The 21,126-nt window shown below is 44.2% G+C and overlaps 4 protein-coding genes across 8 annotated transcripts; all 4 read left to right on the top strand.

The window, feature by feature from the left end:
- The first annotated feature begins 1,002 nt into the window (after window positions 1–1,002).
- On the top strand, window positions 1,003–4,237 carry pimreg (PICALM interacting mitotic regulator). 2 transcript variants are annotated; one of them, XM_077592279.1, is made up of 6 exons: window positions 1,003–1,143; window positions 1,682–2,011; window positions 2,088–2,350; window positions 2,430–2,525; window positions 2,966–3,005; window positions 3,435–3,578. In XM_077592279.1, the coding sequence occupies exons 2-5, from the start codon at window positions 1,703–1,705 to the stop codon at window positions 2,994–2,996; spliced, it is 699 nt and encodes a 232-aa protein (XP_077448405.1). In that variant the 5' UTR covers window positions 1,003–1,143; window positions 1,682–1,702; the 3' UTR covers window positions 2,997–3,005; window positions 3,435–3,578. The 2 variants fall into 2 exon arrangements, with proteins under 2 accessions (XP_077448405.1, XP_077448404.1); XM_077592278.1 differs by lacking the exon at window positions 2,966–3,005 and having other exon boundaries at window positions 3,435–4,237.
- A 319-nt stretch (window positions 4,238–4,556) lies between these two features.
- cct8 (chaperonin containing TCP1, subunit 8 (theta)) lies at window positions 4,557–9,388 on the top strand. 3 transcript variants are annotated; one of them, XM_077592785.1, is made up of 16 exons: window positions 4,557–4,725; window positions 5,394–5,484; window positions 5,581–5,660; window positions 5,877–6,026; window positions 6,086–6,266; window positions 6,350–6,411; window positions 6,493–6,630; window positions 6,751–6,929; window positions 7,046–7,112; window positions 7,185–7,272; window positions 7,349–7,464; window positions 7,912–7,983; window positions 8,067–8,231; window positions 8,320–8,439; window positions 8,545–8,660; window positions 9,158–9,388. In XM_077592785.1, the coding sequence occupies exons 1-15, from the start codon at window positions 4,666–4,668 to the stop codon at window positions 8,650–8,652; spliced, it is 1,677 nt and encodes a 558-aa protein (XP_077448911.1). In that variant the 5' UTR covers window positions 4,557–4,665; the 3' UTR covers window positions 8,653–8,660; window positions 9,158–9,388. The 3 variants fall into 3 exon arrangements, with proteins under 3 accessions (XP_077448911.1, XP_077448912.1, XP_077448913.1); XM_077592786.1 differs by having other exon boundaries at window positions 8,545–8,682; XM_077592787.1 differs by lacking the exon at window positions 8,545–8,660.
- Window positions 9,389–9,578: 190 nt separating this feature from the next.
- On the top strand, window positions 9,579–15,495 carry rskrb (ribosomal protein S6 kinase related b). 2 transcript variants are annotated; one of them, XR_013298159.1, is made up of 14 exons: window positions 9,579–9,819; window positions 10,227–10,517; window positions 10,587–10,670; window positions 10,758–10,826; window positions 10,944–11,013; window positions 11,792–11,899; window positions 11,989–12,029; window positions 12,105–12,132; window positions 12,281–12,370; window positions 12,449–12,537; window positions 12,778–12,888; window positions 12,968–13,081; window positions 13,409–13,645; window positions 15,355–15,495. XR_013298159.1 is itself a non-coding variant. In XM_077592792.1 (13 exons), the coding sequence occupies exons 1-13, from the start codon at window positions 9,796–9,798 to the stop codon at window positions 13,565–13,567; spliced, it is 1,278 nt and encodes a 425-aa protein (XP_077448918.1). In that variant the 5' UTR covers window positions 9,580–9,795; the 3' UTR covers window positions 13,568–13,769. The 2 variants fall into 2 exon arrangements, 1 of the variants encoding a protein (XP_077448918.1); XM_077592792.1 differs by lacking the exon at window positions 15,355–15,495 and having other exon boundaries at window positions 9,580–9,819; window positions 13,409–13,769.
- On the top strand, window positions 15,361–20,641 carry aldocb (aldolase C, fructose-bisphosphate, b). The gene is made up of 9 exons (XM_077592797.1): window positions 15,361–15,495; window positions 17,121–17,237; window positions 17,437–17,648; window positions 18,461–18,515; window positions 18,786–18,946; window positions 19,303–19,386; window positions 19,456–19,630; window positions 19,704–19,903; window positions 20,420–20,641. The coding sequence occupies exons 2-9, from the start codon at window positions 17,126–17,128 to the stop codon at window positions 20,510–20,512; spliced, it is 1,092 nt and encodes a 363-aa protein (XP_077448923.1). The 5' UTR covers window positions 15,361–15,495; window positions 17,121–17,125; the 3' UTR covers window positions 20,513–20,641.
- The last annotated feature ends 485 nt before the right edge of the window (window positions 20,642–21,126 follow it).

The following is a 21,126-nucleotide window of genomic DNA, read 5'->3' as shown; positions in this document are numbered from 1 at the left end:
TCGGGAAATGTCAACTTGCTCTAGCTTGACGTGTTAAAATTTAATTTAACAAGGCTTTTTATACTCGGTGACACTGACACATTAAATGTTGTTATCCATTTACTTTTAACAAGGCAAATGGCAGTGTGTCAATGTTCAAGGCCGAGCTCTTGCTATCCCTGACTCATAAAACGGGTGTCAAAGTCATCTTTGTGGAGGGCCACGATTGTAGTTATGCTTTTCTTTGGAGGGTCATTCCTGATGTTGCCCAACTCCTGGAAACATATAACTCATTTGACTGCCACTGACGGCATTAGACGTCCAATCAGTTTTACTAGAACATGCATGTGAAAGTCAAAATCGATTGCAGGTAAACTAGGATGCCACGATTAATTGACTAATTGATTAACAAATGATTTTTAGCTCTTCAAATAACGTGTTTTCCCCTTTATCTGAGCAAGGAGTAAATGTCATCATAATTTAATTTATTTTTTATTAATTTGTAGTCTAAACTAAACGTTTATACGTATATAAGGCTCATCTGATAGGTTTGTGAAAAATAATTTCCTTGTTATTAGGATGCTAATATTCTACATGAAGACTTTAGTGACATCTAGGGGTCAATAGACGAAGTAAAGATTTCATCATTTCAAAGTACGTGGCTAGATGGCTGCTACTGACGGCGATAAGACGTCCCATTGTGGCACCTAAACGTGATTTAAGGCTTCTATTAATGCCTATGACAGTGAATTCGTGAATAAATAAGACACGTCATGCAATACTAGCATTTGTTTACATTATTTTTTTAAATAAAACTTTGGTTGTAATTATTTGTTTTAATCACATGACAAAACTAAAATAAGGAATTATTTATTTATTATTAAAATTATTATTTATGGGAAAAAACAAGCCGTTTGAAAAAAAGTAAAATACTTATTTTATATTTCCGACACAAAATGTCTGACGGCGGACGACAATTGCCTTACAGCACACTAGACATCTAGTATTATAAACACTATATCTATGCAACTACTATAGCCGTACTGGAGCTAACGTGACGTCACAGGGCGTTTCTCAACCTTTTGGGAGCTGCTTCTTCTTCGCCGCCAAATTCAAACAACGGAAGACTCCCTGAGATTCATACAACGAAAGATTTTTTGTCAGGTAAGGCATACAAAACATACATTAAGGATACAGTAAATAAAATGTTGTTTTTCCTGGATATAGGCACGGGTAAAGGGTGTTAAGTACTTGAATTGCTCCCGCTAGTCGGTGCGTCAGGGATACAGCCGTTGTTTGAAAATGTCTTGTTCCTCAAATTACGACGACCGTTGTTTGTGTTGTGAACGCTGACTTTTAACTTTTAATCGTGAAGCGTTGATAGTTTATCGCTTTGTTTGAAATCGTCCTTCTAAACAAGTGTTACTCTTTGTTCCAATTGTCTTTAAAACTTATTACACTGAAACAAGCACGGGAAAACTCTTGAAATTCATACTTGTGTGTTTGTATTCGCTAAGTGATTGCCATATATTTTTTAATATGGCCTACAAATATATTTTTAACCTAAAATTGTATTTATTTATTTTTACAGAGTCATTTAATTCTCCCTGTCACTTTTTTTAAAGACTGAGATCAAAAGATGGATAAAGCTCCCGAAAAAAATAACAACAAATGAATTCTCAACTTTGATTTTCCGCCCTAGCTTAGCCCACGCATCGTCAAAATGTCATCTTCAGTGATGGATGGATTTGGAAGAGCCGTGGTGGGAGTCTGGCGGGCGCACACCACCCTGAACGAGTCGGATGGTGCCGATAGCTCTCCCGAGGCCCCCGACCGCTTCCGTGAACGCCGTTCTTCGTCCTCCCTCAACCCGCCGCGAATATCCCTACGCAAGCGTCTCCCGCTGCGCGCCATCCAGGCTAACACCCTCCCTGAGGAGGCCAGTCAGGAGGCCACCAAGGACCGACCCAAAACCGGACTCGTCCGCAAGCTGACCCGCTCTGCTCGGAACTCTGTCAGCGGGACGCTTCAGGTGCCTGCCGTCGAGACTAACGGATGTTCGAGCTTCAATCTTCCTAATTTTTAATTTTTTATTGTCCCCTCCCCAGCGTATTCAGCGAAACAGGGAGTTTTCCCGCGACCAGTGCTTGGTGGCGACGCCCGGTCGCATCTGCGAGGGCGACGAGCTCGCCTCCCCTGGGTCCCGCACGCCGAGGCGTACCCCCAGATCGGCGCGTGCACGCACACCGGGCTCCAAGGGGAAGCGGACCCCCGACGTTGGAGTCCGCGGGGTCAAGCACGGTGGCGGGAGAAGGCAGCTGGTTCGTGCGGCAGCGCTGCGAAGCCCCTTTGCGTCTCCGAATCAGAGGCTGTGAGTCTTGTGGATGATTCTCCTATGCAAAGACCATTTCTTTCTGAATTCTGACTTTTTAATACCTTTGCCACAATAGAAAGTTTGACCAAGATCTGGAGTCTGTCTCAAGTGGACTCCGGAGGCTTAAACATCTTTCAAGGGCCTTCGAAGAGCTCATCGGAAGAGATGACAAGTAAGTTATTGGTGGAATGTGAAGAAGCTAGATTCTAGATTTTCTCTTTGGCAAAAATAGGTTATTTTTCTAAAAACACCTACTTGAGTGAAAAACATTGTGTATTTTTGGCAAGCTGTTAGTCCGGAATCCAGACAGCCAATCAATCCCACATTTCCAGCAAGCATTTCCCTCCTAGCCCAGCACATTCTTCCCGCGTTCATTTCAAACTGAGGGAGATGAAGAGACATACTGTATCGTAGCATGCGCCTGTGTGCAAGAGAGAAAGAGATGGGTTTTTTTTGACTGAGTGAGAGCGGGGCAAGATAAAATTCCAAGAATGCGTTACAGCCTGGGAATTTTCTTGCCTCCTTTCCTGCTGTGACATTCAAAGTGTAGTGTTACAGTGGTCTGCCCACATAATCATGGAATGCCCCTCCCCCTTTTTCTTCCTACAACAGGGATTTTGGCTATTCTCAAATAGCGGAATAAGGGCAAAAGGTAAATGCATCCTAACAAATGATACGCATGGAATGAAGATGCATGCGCCTGAAATGAAAGCAATGTTATTTTCTTTTGAGACATCTCACCCTAACCGTCTTTTTTTACTATTGACTTAATGTACAAGATAATGCAGTGTAAAGTGCCAGATGCCTTGTTTTATTGGCTGTTGGACTCAATTGTGACTTTGTTTGAGGTTCCACTCTTAATTCTATTCCTTTTTGACACACCTATTAACCCTTTATAGGGCAAGTGACTACTTTTACTCATTTAAAAAAAGAACTTAACCCTGTAAAGACATGCAGTATGCGGACATGCATACCGTATATAACTGTACATACATATGGTATACAAGGGAGGTCTCAAACTCAATCTTTCCACTTTTAAAATTTCTACTCCATTATTTGTATGTTTTTTTTGTCTGCCTAGGTGCAAAATAACAAACAAATGCAGTGGTTCGACAGCGATGGTGATGAGGAAGTTGGACCCAAACGGGAAGCTCAGCTCCTCCAACCTGGGCCGCCGAGCCTCGAGGGTGTCGGAGCGAATTGGCGCATTGGCCCTCGCCATTCGCAAATGAGCCCTTCAATAATTTTTCTGAATTTTAAAGGACCTTTTGTATGTACGTAGTCATCGTATACAAATCCAGGTGTCACTGTCACTAAATTCAGAATGCATTTAACGGTGACACCGCGACACTATTTTCTTCTGAACTTTTGTGCAGTGTTATTTGTCTGTTTACGTTGTCGCTAGACTAATTAGCTAAGTATGGGTCAATTATTTTAAAGTGTAGCTAACATGTCTAATAATTGTTTTCTAGCTGCTGCAACCAATGTATTTGTTACATTGTTCTCTAACACTATTTTTTCTAAGTAGAAATGCTTTACTTGTCTTTTTTTTTTTGAAGGAAAAAAATCAAAACTGTGACTAACATGGTTCTTATGTTAGAATATTGTATTTGTACGTGTGTGTGGTTTTTTAAGTGATCCACAGATAAATGTGCCTTTTATACACTTTTTCCTCTACTTTTCCACTACTATAGTGAATATTCCAGGCTGATATGGGTGTTGAAAATCTGACCACTGGGTGATTCCTGTATTTAACTCATTTTGTAATGTCAGAAGCATGAATTAATGGGTAAAATTAAGCAGTTATGTGCCACCTAAAGACCACGTTTGTATTGAGAAGGGAAAACTTTTCAGACTGTGAATTAAACTGACATTTATTGTGAATTTCTTTTGTTAACTTGTCATATTAGCTATGTTATATCAATATACCCGTGGTATAAAATAGTAATTTATCTTATATTTATTATTTAACTTCCGTTATATGTTTTTTCATCACTACAACTGAAATTTAGTTAAAGAGGTAATTCTTTTTTTCTTGATTAGATGATGTTAAAATGACTGAGAGAAATTGACATTGCCCTAACAAACAGCTTATTGAATGGCACTGACATAAAATGAGCGACAAGTAATAATGGCCCTCTCTTTTGGCTTAAAACGTCTATTTCGCATCTAGTACAATATATATGTGATATCTATGGATTGAGCCCCGTTGAGCTCCGCCCACCCAGCCTTCGCTCTCTCCGGCTTTGTACTGTCCACGCCGCGGCAGCTTTTCTCCATAAGTGTGACACCGCAAAAAAAAAAGCACAGCAATGGCTCTCCACGTTCCCAGAGCTCCGGGTTTTGCCCAGATGTTAAAGGATGGTGCAAAGGTGAGCCTAAACATGGTTGTTACTCTCAAACTTACTACCGTTTCCTTTCCATGGGGGCCGTTTTGAACCAACGTGGTGGCTAGCTAGCATTAGCCGCCTCCCTTTCGCGTGCGTTCATTCACATGCTAGGGAACCAGAAAGTTCTGGAAGGTATCCGGGATGCTGTTGGCGTTTGGATCGCTCCTACGGTCTTTGTTTGTAAAATGTCAATGTAGATATTTATATTTACACTTTGTGCTAGCAGCATCGCCATTGTGTCATAAGGGGTGCTAATGCTAAGGTAAAGTAAACAATTTCATATTTTATTTCTCTCATAAGTTGACTAAAAAATACAATAAGTAATGTTGTTACTTGTCACGTCTTCAAGTTAAGATTTTGGTAAGAAAAGACGTCTAAATATTGAATTTTTTTATGTTGTTGGATTGGACGTCCTCGGCCGTCAATCTTAATGAAGCAATGTTATTTATACCAGCCGTCATAGTTCAAATCGATTCTGTCAAAATGGGAGGGAATTCGTTTTAATTCGCGAAATTTTCGTGATTTAATCTACAACTTCTCTTAATGTGTATGACCATGATGAACCCTAAATAAAAAGATGACAGGTGCCATTATTTTTTTTGACTGTTCAAAACCACAATTTTTTTAAATTGTCATTTCATCTATTGCAGCATTATTCAGGCCTTGAGGAGGCAGTCTTCCGCAACATCCGAGCCTGTAAGGAACTTTCGCAGACCACCCGCTCGGCCTATGGGCCCAATGGTAGGGTCGTTATTGATATGCTCTTCATTGTTTTGGGGGGAGGTTCATCAAAAGCATCATGGATTTTCAATCATGTCATTTCCTTCCTTTTTCTAGGCATGAACAAAATGGTGATCAACCATTTGGAGAAACTATTTGTCACCAACGATGCTGCCACCATCCTCAGAGAGCTGGAGGTAGGCAACTAGTGGTTGGTGACGTCATTTGTCAACAATTTCATGCACATAAATAAAATGATAACCTTGTGCATTAAAGAACCAAATACTTTCCTTTTGTTGACCAAAATCTGTGAGCTGCCAGTAATCAATTTGTCATTTAATTGTGGCAAGCCCTAGCTTAACTCACACTGACATGCAATCCATTTTGACTAACACCATCTTCCGTCTTGTCAGGTGCAACACCCCGCTGCCAAAATGATCGTGATGGCGTCCCACATGCAGGAACACGAGGTCGGCGACGGCACCAATTTCGTCCTAGTGTTTGCCGGCGCCCTGCTGGATCTGGCCGAGGAGCTCCTACGGATGGGCCTCTCCGTTTCCGAGGTGCGTTGGGATTTGCAGCCCCATGCCGTGCGTTCGTACTGACCGTCGCTCGCCCGCAGGTCATCGACGGATACGAGAAGGCGTGCCGGAAGGCGCTGGAGCTCTTGCCCGAGTGCGTGTGCTCATCCGCAAAGAACCTCCACGACGTCAAGGAAGCTTCGGCGCTGATCCGCACGGCCGTGACCAGCAAACAGTACGGCAACGAGGATTTCCTGTCCAACCTTATCGCGCAGGCTTGCGGTGAGAAACGCCCCCGCTCCCTCTACCCCGTGGTACTCCACTCCTTTCTGATACTATTTTTTTCTGTGCTTGTTTTTTTTCAGTGTCCATCTTCCCAGACTCTGGCCGTTTCAACGTGGATCATGTCCGAGTGTGTAAGATTTTGGTGAGTACTCAAACGTGTCTTTTTAATTTATTTATTTATTTATTTTAAGCGTTCCATAACCATTTTTTCCCGTCTCCTTAGGGTTGTGGTGTGACGGCGTCCTCCATGCTCCACGGCATGGTGTTCAAAAAGGAAGTCGAGGGAGACGTCACTTCGGTGAAAGACGCTAAGATTGCCGTCTTCTCCTGTCCCTTCGACTGCATGGTGACCGAGACCAAGGTGAGCTAGTTTTATATTGGCTGCCATTGGAATAGATACAAACTATTAAAAAATGACTATTGAAAAAGAATTGGACATCCTCACTCCGTCAAGACAAAAATATTTTGGTCTTTCCCAAAGGGCACAGTGCTCATAAAAAATGCCAAGGAGCTGATGGACTTCAGCAAAGGCGAGGAGGACATGATGGAGACCCAAGTCAAAGCCATCAAGGAGGCAGGCGCCAACGTGGTGGTGACTGGCGGCAAGGTGGCCGACATGGCTCTCCATTACGCCAACAAGTACAAGCTGATGGTGGTCAGGTAATGATCCTTAGAATGTGTCTGGGGCCACTGCTTTTCCTACATTAGATAATTTTTAAAAATATTTGGACCAAATATTTCAAGATGTTTTTTTCTTCTTCTCGATGCGTCTTCAGGCTGAACTCCAAGTGGGACCTGAGAAGGTTATGCATGACCGTGGGAGCCATAGCTCTGCCTAGGCTGGTAGGCACATTGACGTCGACGGCGTCCAACAAAGGGCCCGGAAATGGTTAAACAATTCTCAATTGCCTTTAGACCGCGCCTACCCCTGAAGAGATTGGTCACTGCGATAGTGTCGCCCTGACGGAGGTGGGCGACACTCAGGTGGTGGTCTTCAAACACGGTGCGCCCTTTTCCTCACCTTTGACTTCTCTCGTGCTTGGGGCTTCAAGATAAACCATTTTTGTTTTACATCTCAGAGAAAGAAGACGGCGCTATTTCCACCGTGGTGATCCGAGGTTCCACGGAGAACCTGATGGACGATATCGAGCGGGCCATCGACGATGGTGTCAACACTTTCAAGGTCCTCGTTAGGGTGAGTGGTGGCTACTGTTGCCATGTCCGCTTCTGCAATGGATACCATTGATGACGATCGGCGTCCAATCATCCCCCTCCTGGGAATTTAGCCGCCAGTAGACATCAAATTCTTCCAATCCTTCCACTTAAAATGGATTGGAGGTTTATAGTATGTCCTCCGCTATTATGCAGTCAACAATGTTTTTGCAATATGTATTGTCGTATCGCACAGCACGGCTGTTATTGAGATCATAAACTTGTGATGTAAAATCTGGCGAAATTTGAAAGCTCTCGGTATAGACGATAGCTCAAGAAAAAGGAGGCTCATTGTTGTTTTTAATTTCACACATGGTTGGTAGGGCACTCAAGAGGGGAAACTATTTATGTACGAGCAATTGAAAAGTCAATTTTCCATAACGTGTTGCCCTCAAGACCTCTCGATCTATCTACCCATCGCTGTTTCCAGGACAACCGTCTTGTCCCTGGAGCGGGAGCCACCGAAATGGAGCTGGCCAAGCGGATCACCTCTTTCGGAGAGGTACGCAAATCCATTTAGGCGCATATAGAAACATGAGTCATCAAATGACGTCCTCCTTTTTTTCCTCCCCCGTCGTCATTAAGACCTGCCCGGGGCTGGAGCAGTACGCCATCAAAAAGTTTGCCGAAGCCTTCGAGGTCTTGCCACGCGCCCTGGCGCAGAACTCCGGCGTGAAGGCCAACGAGCTTATCTCCAAGCTTTACGCGGCGCATCACGAGGGCAACAAGAACGCCGGCTTTGACATTGAGGTGGGCCTCGAAACCGGAGAAGGCGCTAAATGGATTTTGGGGGACCCATTTTAAACAGGTCGCTCAAAAAGATGAAATTTCTCTGCAGGGAGACGGCCCCTCGGTAATGGACGTGGCAGAGGCCGGCATCGTGGACCCGTTCTTGGTCAAATATTGGGCCATCAAACTGGCCACAAATGCCGCCATCACAGTATTGCGAGTGGATCAGGTACGACAGTGCGGGGGGAAACACGCAGATGTTTTGACGTTCGCTTCCAGTCGAATTTTTTTCCTTGCGGGTTAGTTTAGCTGTTTATATACATGTGCAACCCAGATCATCATGGCTAAGGCCGCAGGTGGACCCAAGGCTCCCAAGCAGAGGGGCAATTGGGACAAGGACGACTGGGACGAGGAACCCGAAAAGTTTGAAACGCACCAATAGAGCGCGCAGTCAGTAGGCCCCAGACCCTGTGTGCGCTTGAAATTATTATTATTTTAAATGTCGCCTGTCACGACGACTAACTTGTGTTCGTCAACGAGTAAACGGAAAATTAGCAAAGTCACGGGCACGTTAAGGAATGGTCTTTCTCAAAACCAATGCGATGGAGTGATTGCATGGCGCATGTCTGTTACACGTGATCAATAACATTTGCTGTTTTATTCGTGAAAAAATACATGGCTAATTCACCTCTTTATTAATGGGTCATGAAGGCCCCACTTGCACACCAAATATTAACTCATCCACCGGCATTGGCAGTAATAGACATTCAAATCCATTTCTACTGGGAGAGCTGGTATTGAGTGATCATGCTCCACTGCAAATGGATTTGACATCTGTCCCTGTCAATGGCAGACACTGATTTAAAAGTTGTGAACGTTTTTATTTATTTATTTTTTTATCAACTACCAAAACTATTTTCACCTCACTCTCCCTTTTCCTTTTTTAGATCATCATGGCCAAACCAGCAGGGGGCCCTAAACCTCCACAGGGGAAGAAGGATTTCGATGAGGAAGATTGATTGCATCATTTCCACTTTTTTTTACGTTTATTTAAAGCTCCGCAGTTAGATTTATTTTGTAAAAAGTCCTCACGACTACAGTCAAGAATGTGAATGGACGGCACTGTCTTATGTTCTTCCTCGCAAATAAATGGCACTTGCGCTGTCAAGTTGGATCTACATTGTTACTTGTCTATAAGGCTATTTTTAGAACAAGACATTAATTATTTGTCGTTTTTTCTTTTAATAATATATAATATCTAGCATTAAAAATCCATCATCGAAGGAGGCTGCTTCTACATCAAATGCTCTCATTTGGTAGGCCAATGGGCGGTGCTAAAACAAACTCCTTCGTTTTCCGCCCTCTCATTGGTTAATAAGAAAATGGGTGGAATTATGGGAGCGTCACACGCACCCGGGATTAACCTGTTTCTTTTTTTAATAATGTCGCCATATTGCAGCGGTCGCTCTGTTTAGGAGTTGATTAATGACTGAAAGCGATATTTGTTCCCCCCAATTTTCTAGGTTGACATAGTTTTGGATCGAGCAGTTTCCGGAGGCTCCGATGAGTTGAGGCGTGCGCCCACATGGGCGCCGACGGCAGCAAGACGGTAAATAGATGGGGTGCGTTTTCGGGGTATAGAGTTGGGGACGCCAAATTTCCACCCTGATTATTGTATTGGTGTTTTTTTTTTAAATATTGTTTTTAAATGTCCTTATTAAAACGGTGGTTGTGGTGACTCCCGTAGGCACAATAATCCATCCCACACGCTTCGTTACATGTAGCATTGTGCTAATTGCAAACTGAGTGCTAAAATGCCATTTTATAAAGCGCATTATTATGACGTCACCACCACTGTGTTTTGGCCAATTTACAGCAAGCAGGGCCTTAAACAGTCAAATATTACCATGGACTATATTATCATTTTTGCCCATTGTGATATTTAGACAGAGGCATGTCTTAGAACCGGCAACAATGTTTAAATTGCGATTTAAAGCTTTGCCCAAACTTCAACAGAGGCCGGCTGACGGCCGGGAGGAAGAGTCCCTCTCGTCAGGCTGGCGTGGCTTTCTGTCCGGCATGGGCCTATCGCTGCCCGCCGCCTTGTGCCGCCTGGCGCCGTCCGCTTTGCCCCTGGCCCGGCGGCGCATGCTTCGAGGCAGGGCGCCCGATATCCCCGAGCATGTCTTGAGGCTGGCGGGCGTGGGTCCCGAAAAGCTGAGGTCCGAGTGGAGCCTGCCTGGGTTTGTGGCCATGTTCCTGCCCGAGTTCCCCCACAGGACCGTGCCTGGTCAAGAGCACTTTCAGGTAGATGCCTTTTACCATTTAAAGTTGCAGGGTTTTCGCCATGTATCTCATGATATCTCGCCGTGTCAGGTGTTAGGTTACATTGCCAAAGGTTCTTTTGGACCCATCTTGAAGGTTAAAGACAAGGCCAAACAGAGAACATACGCTGTAAAGGTTGGTATCACTATTTAATTACGCTATCAAATCTAAACTATTCCACAAGTTAAAAAATGTGTTTATACACATTGTGCCTTTCTGCAGGTGATACCCAAATCTGAGATTCTTCGATTAGGCGTTCTGGAGCAGTCTAAAGAGGAGGTGATAGTCCAGGTAGGCACCACTACTTCTTTGGTGTGTGTTTTTACGGGAAAGGTGTTAGAATTTCCCACCGGTTTTAGCATCTGCTGGAACTGAGCGGTAGCAGAACTTTTTGAATTTTGCCTGCAGCGTCAGATTCGCCACCCATTTGTCCACGACCTTCAGGACTGTTGGCAGACGCAGCGCCACGTCTACATTAGTGAGTCAGCCACAGAGCTGTCAACCCCTCCTACCCAAAATTCCCCAACTTGAACCTCACTATGCACATCCTCACCTCTGAACCAACAATCCTCCAATCCCCAAGGCTTGGAAAAATAGTGCTGTGTTGCATTTTTTTTAATCTCCCTCCTACCCAGTACAATCATTCAGAAAGCGTGACCTACTTTGTTTTGCTGCCTGCCCTCAGGACTTCAGAGAACCCCCCCGTCCTTTACTGTATTCCTCTACCCAACCCACTTTTGTGCTTGACTAAGGAAATCACATGAATAATGCACTCTTCAGCTGAGTGGATGAATGCTAATTACAGTGAGGTGGCGTAATGATCATCATGTCTTGCAAGTTTTTCATCATACCTGTCATCTTGCACCATAGAAATCAATATCGACAACCTCAAATATACTTTAGTTGAGTGAAGATACCAAAACTGACCTTTGACTTTTTTTCCCTCATATTTAATCACCTTCTTTTTTCCTATTACAAGCATATCCTGCAAGTATGGTTATTATCCCTTTTTGTTATTTATTTGTGTTCCGTTTTCGGCCATTTAAAAAAAAAAAGAATGTTATCAATCATTTCGGATTATGGCACCCACATTCTTAATATTTACTATAAAATTGATGTCCACACGAGTAGACGCCAACTCTCAATTAGAAATATTCTCATGTTTTGAAATTAGCTCCCTCATTGGTACCCAAAGAGTGCCTAGAAAGGGTTAAATATGTGTCATGATATGATTGTATACATCTTTTATCTTATAGTGTGTGACTACTGCAGCACCGGTGACCTATACACCTACTGGCAAATGATTGGGCTCTTTGCAGAGGACACGGTGCGGGTGTTTGCCGCTGAGCTGGGATGCGCCCTGGGTGAGTTCACTCTTCGGTTGGAGTAATTATAAAAAGTGTTTAATTAAGGCAAAGGGGTTGTTCATATATGCCTTTTTTTTCCACTGTAGGATTTCTTCACGACTTTGGCATCATTCACAGAGACGTGAAGGTACGAAATTTAGTTTCACCTCTTCTTTAATGAGTATCGTTGTGTACCTTTCAGTTAAGTGTCATTTCATTCCAGATGGAAAACATTCTCCTGACAGACAACGGTGAGTTCACACATTTACCCAGCAGAGGGCAACAAAGTGTCACTTGGTGTCTTAAAGCTTGCATAGGACCTTTTTAAAATCAGTTCAATTCTTGTAAATTCAAAAAAAGCCACAGAAATGATTTTTTAGAACCTATGGCATGTTCCAGGACACCTTCGACTGGCTGACTTTGGTTTGTCCCGTCGCCTGGAGCGGGGGGGGCGGGCTTTTACCATCTGCGGGACCATCCAATACATGGGTGAGGAACATTCCGGCAGATCACAAACACATACGTGATAATATGTTACGCAAAAGGGCTCGTCTATCTGCCCCGCAGCACCTGAGGTCCTGAGCGGCGGTCCCTACAACCATGCGGCCGATTGGTGGTCGTTGGGAATCCTTCTCTTTTCATTGGCTACCGGCAAGGTGATGTTGCCATAGAAACTCCTGACTGGGCCTGAGTGCCAAGATTTTTTTTTTTGTTGGGAAAAATATTATCATCATTAAATCTTGAGAAATAGCTTTTCCAAATCAATTATTATTATTATTATTATTGAACAGCCCTATTCCTGACCAAAGACTGAGTTTCCATGCTGGTGGTAGAAATGTTCAAGGGTGGCATTGATGCGGGTGGTTAACGCTCTGTATGAAATTCTCCCTGCCCAGTTCCCCCTTTCTCCAGAGCCAGATCATTGTGGGATGTTGAGGAGGGTGAGGTCTTTCCCTTACGAAATGCCCCTCAGCTTGAGCCCCCCTCTGGCCATGCTCATCACTGAGGTATACCTTGACAATGACAAAACAGCGCCTCCTCCAGATAATCATTTATTTGCTCAATAATACAGTTTCTCTACCGTAGTTGTTGTGCAAAATGCCCGCCCGCCGACTGCGCACTTTGGATCGCTTCCAACGCCAGACCTTCTTCCGTGGGCTCAGCTTCGACCAGAACCTGCTGCAGCGCCATCCCGTGGAGGTAAGTCAATTTGACACTAAACATATTCTTTCATTTTTGGCGAACCTGGATTATAAGCCGCACCCGCAGCATTTTTTCAAGAAAACAGTAGTTGTCCATAGCATATATATATATAAAAAAAGTAGTGGGTCGTATTTCGGCAATTATATTTGAGATCTAGTATCCACAGATGTAGGGTAAATATTAATATTGTGGCCAATATGAGCCCTAATAAATTGCAAAACCTCTTTTTCCTGTCTCCCTATTTGTGCTGTCAACCACTCGAAAATAAAACTTTCTCGCGGAGTAGTATGCAATTTGTAAAGTTTATTGGGCCTCTGCGCTCAGGTGATTCTGGAGCTGCGGGAGCGACCCGACCGCGCCGCCAAAGCCCGCCGTGGCCTCACGCTGTCGCTGCAGCCTCTCAAAGGCTTCGAGTATGATTCGCTGCACAGCCCACCTCACACGCCACAGGAAGCGGGCTCACGTAGGGAGGTGTTCGTTTGAAACGTGGAATCTGCTAAGCAGGACCACTTGCGGCACACCGTCATCTCGTGAAGTACAAATTTGCTCATCATTGGCAAGGTTTGTTGAGATACCCATGAGCTGATTTCAAAAACAAATCCCTAACATACTCCGGTGTACGCTTCCCTGCCCTAGATCAATTAAGATGGACAGCTATTTTACAATATTTTCAGAACTGTAACATATGGCCAGTGTTCCCTCTAAGCTGCGCGCGTGCGCAATTGCGCACTACTCTCGTCTTCTCTGCGCAGCAGCAATCATATGGCGCGCAGTAAAAAAAAAAAACGGATTTTTTTTTTTTTTTTTTTTTACCCCTTCCCCATGATGGCGCCGTTTAAGCGGCAGCCAGTGGCAGTAGCTCTGTCCACTTATGTTTTTCGTGTTTTACAGCATGTTCTATGATGAAAAATTAGAGGGAACATTGACATGCACCTGCTTGTGGCAGGTGTGATACTGGTGTGCCCATAGCGAGCAATGATGATGTCGTGACCGGATGATTCGCCTAAAGACGTTTCGCCGACGGACGTTTGACAGACGGACAGGTCGCCGAATGGACGTTCCGCCGAACGTTCATTCGGCGACCTGCCCGTCTGTCAAACGTCCGTCGGCGAAACGTCTTTAGGCGAATCATCCGAGTACCGATGATGTCGCTCACACTGGTACTCGGTGCGCTCAGGGAGGTTGACTTTCTGCTCAGACCAACGAAAAATTAGAGGGAACATTGCATATGGCCTGAGCATTACCTACTGTATTTACACCATAAAGAGCAACTTTTATACCTTTTGTGTTTGCACAACAGGAAACTTTATCTTTGGTGGACTGCCGATATGCTGCAACTGCTATTTTGCAAAGCATAGTCACCTAACCCCGAAGACAATGTACTGTTTTATTTTCTTTCAGTGCAGAACACGTTCTTAAATAGCTTTACATCTCGTCTTACCACTGTAATTTTAATACTAAAAATTTTAATATGTGCTCCAAATGTACCTGAATGCCTCACAAGTAATCCTGACTTTTCGTGTTTTTGGTATGAAAATGTTTATTTATCTGTACAGTAAGGACAATAATCCTACTTATACAATTTATAAGAGCATTTTGGATGTTTACATGTTTTTGAACATTAATAAATGAACTTAATTGACTACTTTTGAGACCGGGGTTGTGAGAAGCATTCGATTGCAGGACATTTCAACATCCAGCTTTACTCAATAGACGTTACCCAACTGGGTGATTGTTATAACACGTTGGATGGGAGATTACATACAATTTTACACAATGATATCCAATGCAAACAGTTTGTTTCTCCCCAAGGGACATTTTTGGGGGAGGAAAGAAGTAGACGTTAACACATTCACTACCATTGACAGGGATATTCATTTAATATATCGTAAAATTAGCCAATCATTTAAAGATTAGTGTACCTGTTTTAAGATGCATTTGCACAGGCTTTATCCTAAAGAAAAACACTGCGTCTATTGCTGTATTGTGGCGTATTTTTTTAATGCAACTCATGGGCCCAAAAATTAGGAACAGCTATCCATCTGACGCAATGCAGTTGAAAGACATCCAAAAACAAAACAGTTGATAAACACTAATTATTATTTTCCTTTTTTTCCCCAGAAAACAAAGTGAGCAAGTGTATTTCACAATTCACCATAGAGTTCAATTCATTTGATGAATGACTTTTCGAATGGTTTCAACAGCATTGTAAATTGACTGATGCGCTGTTGCGCATGCGTACTAACAAGCCCCTGTCTCCCGTCGTTTAGCTCCGCCCTTCGTCCGCTCCCTGAAGCTTTTTCTAAAGCGTCACGTTGCTCTGCAGCACAGTTCGGCGAAGCACGGAACCTCGGCATCCATCGTCCTTCGACCCTCTCGTCTATTCTCTCGCACTTCCTCGCACAAGACAGGTAAAAAGACACGTCTCTCCCAGCCTAACTTCCATCGCCATTTTGTTCCCCTCCCGTCGTGATGCTTCGCCTTCGTCTTGCCTAGCTTAAACCGGGAGCTAACCATGAATTATCCCTTGAAAGCGCCACAAAATCGTTTTCCCCCCTGTCACGCGTCAATACGTTGTCGTGTATGTTTATAATGCGTTTGGCGTGGGTGCGTCATTGACTTGGGGCGAAAATGGGACCATGGTGATGACCTTCAACGATGACACGGTAGCCTGTTGCGTCGTCGTGCAAAAGTAGCGAGTTGGTCGAGCTGTGCGTGCGCGTTCACGTGAACATGTACGGATGATGCCGTTAAAAAAGGCTGACGTTGACGATGAGGATGAGGATGGGTGGCCTGCGCGTGGGCGAGTAGCTGATCGCGAGCACGTAGGCATCCTTGGTGGAAAGTGGGCGTGGCTAATTCAACCTCTTGTATTTCCTGAGGAAGATGCGTTTTTTGACAGATTGTCTGCGGTAGTTTAAAAATAGCGTGTTTTGTCATTTAATAATTGCATTGAAAATATAATCATGCCAATTGATTGAGTGGCAACCGATGACGTAAAAATGACTTGGGCCATTGAGATGACCGTGTCAACATGACGACCTTTTTTTCCCCAAAAAAATTGACGATCTCATTGTAATCGCGATGTTTCACAATTTTACCCTGTTGACATTGTCTCCAAAGGTTTGGGCATGTCTGCGCTTGACAAAAGATGGCCGCTTTTTGCTGAACGTGCGTTTCTTCCGGCCGCCCGCTGCCCTTTTTTTAGCCGAGTTGTCAACGCACAGATCGGACATCTTCACGTTCACCTGCGTGTGTGTTGTTACTTCCCAATGCTCCCTAAGCCCAGGATTAGCACGCAGGATGTGCGCGGCCTATTGGCCGACCTCCAGACCCGACTCACTTTGTCAACCCGTCGGCGCGGGTGTTTTTGTGTGGCTTGGCCCATTGTTTACGCATGAACGCTCCCCTTTGTGTGAAACTTGAGCTGGAAGTTTACGGCACTCCATCATGGTCCAAAAGGGAACACAAATTTTGACCCTGTCCGTAGTCAGGCAAGCGTAATGAATGCATCGCTACTTTGGGTGGGAAATCTTAATAATTGACGAATTTGTCATCAATGAATCGCACAAAAACGTTCATCCCCAAAATGTATTTTTCGATCATTTAAAGAGCTCTTCGTGAATGACTGAATTTTATATACAGAGGCGCAAAGATGGTCTACTGCTGTGTTGGCATCACATGACCAGTAAGTAATCAGCACTGCGAAAGAGAGAGTGAATGTGAATGAAACGTTAGCGTAGCCGAGCCTCCCGTTACGTAATGTTTCCACCTCTGTCTGCTTGTGCAGCTGAAAGCTTACATAATTATTTAAAGCGGAGAAAGCAGCGGGATGGAAGGGGGAGGGAGGGAGGGAGGGAGCGATCAAGGCACGGTAGACGTGCTCGCCGGCACGTCGCCGACCACTCGCCTCTTCTCTAAGACATGATGAACCCACCGTGCCATCGAAGCGGTAGCTGAGGTGGCGGTGTTTAATGGGCTCGATAAAGCGGCAATGGTGCCTGAAGCGAGCTTCCTATGCGTTTGTGTTTTTCAGCCACCATGACTCACCAGTTCCCCGCACTGACTCCCGCTCAGAAGAAGGAGCTGCAGGATATTGCTCTGAAAATCGTGGCCCCCGGCAAAGGCATCCTCGCCGCCGATGAGTCCACAGGTTTGTTTCAGTTCTTAATTAATTAATCCATCCATCGCATAATTTCCTTTTTTGTCGAAATACAACAAATCTATTTAATTATTTTTAAATCACCCACAACAACAAAATCCCTGACCTTATTTCAGCCAATACATTTAAGGCCCAGCCCCTTTTTGACGTCTCCAGCCGTCAGTAGCGTCTTTCTTTGTGGTGCTTTTAGGCAGCATGGCGAAACGCTTCAATCCCATCGGCGTGGAGAACACGGAGGAGAACCGCCGGCGCTACCGCCAGCTGCTGTTCACGGCCGACGAGCGCATCGACAGCTGCATCGGCGGCGTCATCTTTTTCCACGAGACGCTCTACCAGAGCACCGACGACGGCACGCCCTTCTCCAAGCTCATCAAGGATCGCGACATTGTCGTCGGCATCAAGGTGGGTACCGTTTTTTAACTCTTTGGTCGTTGTCCTGAGGCTCATTTCATCGTTATACTGTGACTTTAAATGGGTCTATACCTTGGAGACGTCCAATCCATTTGAAGTGGGAGGGTGGCAGTGAACGAGCGCACTTGATACGGATTGGGCGTCTGTCGCCATGAACGGCAGCCGAGGAGTTAAATGCACACGCGGCCTGTTTAGGGAGACACATGGAGTCAGCCTACGTATGTGTTGTGTCAACACAAGATCTCAAACAGTGTTGTTTAGTGTACTTATGACTTTGTTTCCATTCTATTTAGTTGTCCAAATGCATAATTTTTTTCAATTCTTAAAATAGAAAAGATACGGTACATAAAATAATTTGTATGGATAGCAGTGCATCAGTGTTTAGCAAAATCTCAAGTACCATTTAGTTATCATTTTTGTCATATTTATTCGCCATGGTTAAAAAAGTTTAATGAAATATCTAAAGAAAGGAAATTTAAAAAAGGGGTTTTATTATTCTACTTTGAAGTCAAATGAGTCCACTATTGGATTATCTAACTAGTCAAAATTTGGGATTTTTAAAATGAATCTATATAACTCGGGTTTTTTTTCTCAATCTTTATTTGTCACACCATACATACTATTTGTCCCAAAATATTTTCATCCATCCATCTTAAACATCAGGTTTTGCAGTTAACAACTCTTTAGTTGGATTTCCATACAAAACACAAAATACCGCTTTATTATTTTTAATTCGGCTACCAATGCCAATGACTTTGTCCACCTGTCTGTTTTTAAACTCAAAATTCCCTTTCTTACTGCAGGTTGACAAAGGTGTTGTTCCCCTTGCTGGAACCAATGGAGAGACCACAACTCAAGGTAAAAGGAAGAAAATTGTCTTGTTAAAATGCTTAGAGACCGATCAAGTTACTTTATAGAATGAATAGTTAATGTGCCACATGGGAGTTGGGTGCATTTCCATGCATATTGCACACACAAATAGAAAGGTGACTTGTTAGCATTGATAATTCGACAGTCTTTTCATTGACCTGAATGTGCCTATTGATTGATTAGTGAACCCGCTTGAGTGTGTGTGTGTGTGTTAGTCACGTAGAAAATGAATGGTCTATCCTTGTCGTTGACCGGAAGGTCTGGACGGACTGTCGGAGCGCTGTGCCCAGTACAAGAAGGACGGCGCTGACTTTGCCAAGTGGCGCTCCGTGCTGAAGATCAGCGATACCACCCCATCCGAGTTGGCCATCTTTGAGAACGCCAACGTCCTGGCCCGCTACGCCAGCATTTGCCAGCAGGTCGCCACGCGTTTGTTTGTGTCCCTCTGCCTTTAAGATGGAATTCGGAAAAATGACACTCGCATACCTACATTTTTACAATACAATATAAATGAAAAGAAAAGTTTAACCATTAGGGCACTTATTCAAAGGGTATGATTCTGTTTTTATTTCAGTTCCATTTTTTTTCCTAATTTAGATATTTTAAAATATTAATAACTACTATGAGGAGCTAATGTCTCCTAGCTGTTTTTTGTATCAGCCCCAAAGACAAAATAAGCGCACAAAAAACTTTTTTCTTGTTAATTAATTATTTAAAACAAAAAACAACTATGAGATAATTTGTAAGAGTACAAAGTGTGCTTTTTTAATTTCAGAATGGTATTGTTCCCATCGTGGAGCCAGAGATCCTCCCTGACGGAGACCACGACCTGAAACGTTGCCAATACGTCAGCGAGAAGGTAAAAGCAACAACAAAATCTAATGGCGTGCGTTGCGATGTCTTTTAACGCCGCCCTCTCCGCCGACAGGTCCTCGCCGCCGTGTACAAGGCCCTGTCCGACCACCACGTCTATCTGGAGGGCACTCTACTCAAGCCCAACATGGTCACCGCCGGACACGCCTGTCCCAGCAAGTACAGCGGCGAGGAGATCGCCATGGCGACCGTCACCGCCCTGCGTCGCACCGTGCCTCCCGCCGTCACCGGTGAGATAGCGGCGAGGCCGCGTCTCCCGCCGCGCCCTGCTCATCGTCGCCTCCCCCCCTTTTTTTCCCTTAGGCGTCACTTTCCTGTCAGGCGGGCAATCTGAGGAGGAGGCCAGTATCAACCTGAACGCCATCAACACCTGCCCCCTGGCCAAACCCTGGGCGCTCACCTTCTCCTACGGCCGCGCCCTGCAGGCCTCTGCCTTGCAGGCGTGGCGAGGGGACCTCAGCAACGAGAAGGCCGCCACCGAGGAGTTCATCAAGCGCGCCAAGGTCCGTTACAAGTGAAGTACAGGGTGCAAATCAAGTCTGTTTCCTACTAGCATACCTGTCAACCTCTGCCGATGACTGCCCTTATAAATGATTATGATTCCCCTTACAAACCCCCCAAAAACCTTACAAACACCGTACGACTCGTACGGTGTTTGTAAGGTTTTTTGGGGGTTTGTAAGGGGAATCATAATCATTTATAAGGGCAGTTATCGGCAGAGGTTGACAGGTATGTACTAAATTAAAGCCTATGCCACTTATTTTGAGCCAATTTGAATTTTAAAATTCTCCGTAAAGAGGGAATCATTAATTTTAAGACGCCTATTTCTTATTAAAAATGAATTGGACATCTTGCATTTTAAAATTCCCCGTAAAAAGGAAATAATTAATTTTAAGATGCCTATTTCTTATTGAAACTGAATTGGATGTCTTGCGCTGTCAATGGCGGCCTATGATTTCTCTTTAAATGGTTCAGCTTGAACGGACAGTCTCGAATGTCTTTCTTTTCTTGTTCTTCAGGCAAACGGATTGGCCGCCCTGGGCAAGTACGAGTCCTCCGGCGACGCCGGCGCGGCAGGACAGTCCCTCTACGTGGCCAATCACGCCTACTAAAAAAAAGCAACCACGTGACTGAATTAGTCTTCTATCTGCGCCGCTGTTAAACCTTAACCCCTTACCCCACCACACACACTTCCTCTATCTATACATCACAGGCCTGCACTGTCTAATGAAACAAATATGTGATTTAAAAAAAAAAAGAAGAGCACTGAAAGGGACCTGCTGTATTTTTACGATCGAACAAATCGAAACTGCTGACGGTATTTGGAACGTGGGACCAAAAAAAAAAACCAAACAAACAAAAGAATTTGACTTTCTGTCTCCTTGTTTAGCATGTGTGTGGGACCAAGCAGACTTCAAGGGGACATTGGTGAGTTTGGCAGTTGACGGTTAGTCTGTAAAAACCCCGTGGGACTCTGCCTCCAGGCTCGTACTAATATTTTTTTCTGTGTGTGTCTGTTAGCTTTAAATTGCACCGTTTTAATGTATCCGGTTGTGATGAGCTGTCGATATTGTGTGTCATCGCCCTCACTTCATAGAAAGAAGTTGATGAGGATGGTCGAAGAGGAGTTGCTCACTGCTGTACTCAATCAACTATGATGTTTGTGTTGTTAATATTGTTCTTGAAGCACTCGCTTTTGTCAAATAGTGAAGACAAATAAACTATA

Source organism: Stigmatopora argus, chromosome 22 (assembly GCF_051989625.1).
Source record: "Stigmatopora argus isolate UIUO_Sarg chromosome 22, RoL_Sarg_1.0, whole genome shotgun sequence".
Lineage (NCBI taxonomy): Eukaryota > Metazoa > Chordata > Actinopteri > Syngnathiformes > Syngnathidae > Stigmatopora > Stigmatopora argus.
Note: the sequence above shows the minus strand (reverse complement) of the source record. Positions and strands in the feature narration are given on the sequence as shown.

What these genes read in the sequence shown, in the direction of transcription:
- cct8 (XM_077592785.1), top strand. Translation starts at nt 4,666, where the DNA reads ATGGCTCTCCACGTTCCCAGAGCTCCGGGTTTTGCCCAGATGTTAAAG. An exon ending in GCATGGTGACCGAGACCAAG is followed by an intron (nt 6,631 to 6,750) that starts GTGAGCTAGTTT and finishes TCTTTCCCAAAG; the next exon opens with GGCACAGTGCTCATAAAAAA. An exon ending in ACGCCGGCTTTGACATTGAG is followed by an intron (nt 8,232 to 8,319) that starts GTGGGCCTCGAA and finishes ATTTCTCTGCAG; the next exon opens with GGAGACGGCCCCTCGGTAAT.
- aldocb (XM_077592797.1), top strand. Translation starts at nt 17,126, where the DNA reads ATGACTCACCAGTTCCCCGCACTGACTCCCGCTCAGAAGAAGGAGCTG. An exon ending in TGGAGAGACCACAACTCAAG is followed by an intron (nt 18,516 to 18,785) that starts GTAAAAGGAAGA and finishes GTTGACCGGAAG; the next exon opens with GTCTGGACGGACTGTCGGAG. An exon ending in ACGCCAGCATTTGCCAGCAG is followed by an intron (nt 18,947 to 19,302) that starts GTCGCCACGCGT and finishes TTTTAATTTCAG; the next exon opens with AATGGTATTGTTCCCATCGT.
- pimreg (XM_077592278.1), top strand. Translation starts at nt 1,703, where the DNA reads ATGTCATCTTCAGTGATGGATGGATTTGGAAGAGCCGTGGTGGGAGTC. An exon ending in CTGTCAGCGGGACGCTTCAG is followed by an intron (nt 2,012 to 2,087) that starts GTGCCTGCCGTC and finishes TCCCCTCCCCAG; the next exon opens with CGTATTCAGCGAAACAGGGA. An exon ending in GCGTCTCCGAATCAGAGGCT is followed by an intron (nt 2,351 to 2,429) that starts GTGAGTCTTGTG and finishes TTGCCACAATAG; the next exon opens with AAAGTTTGACCAAGATCTGG.
- rskrb (XM_077592792.1), top strand. Translation starts at nt 9,796, where the DNA reads ATGGGCGCCGACGGCAGCAAGACG. An exon ending in GCAGCGCCACGTCTACATTA is followed by an intron (nt 11,014 to 11,791) that starts GTGAGTCAGCCA and finishes TTTATCTTATAG; the next exon opens with TGTGTGACTACTGCAGCACC. An exon ending in TGGCCATGCTCATCACTGAG is followed by an intron (nt 12,889 to 12,967) that starts GTATACCTTGAC and finishes TCTCTACCGTAG; the next exon opens with TTGTTGTGCAAAATGCCCGC.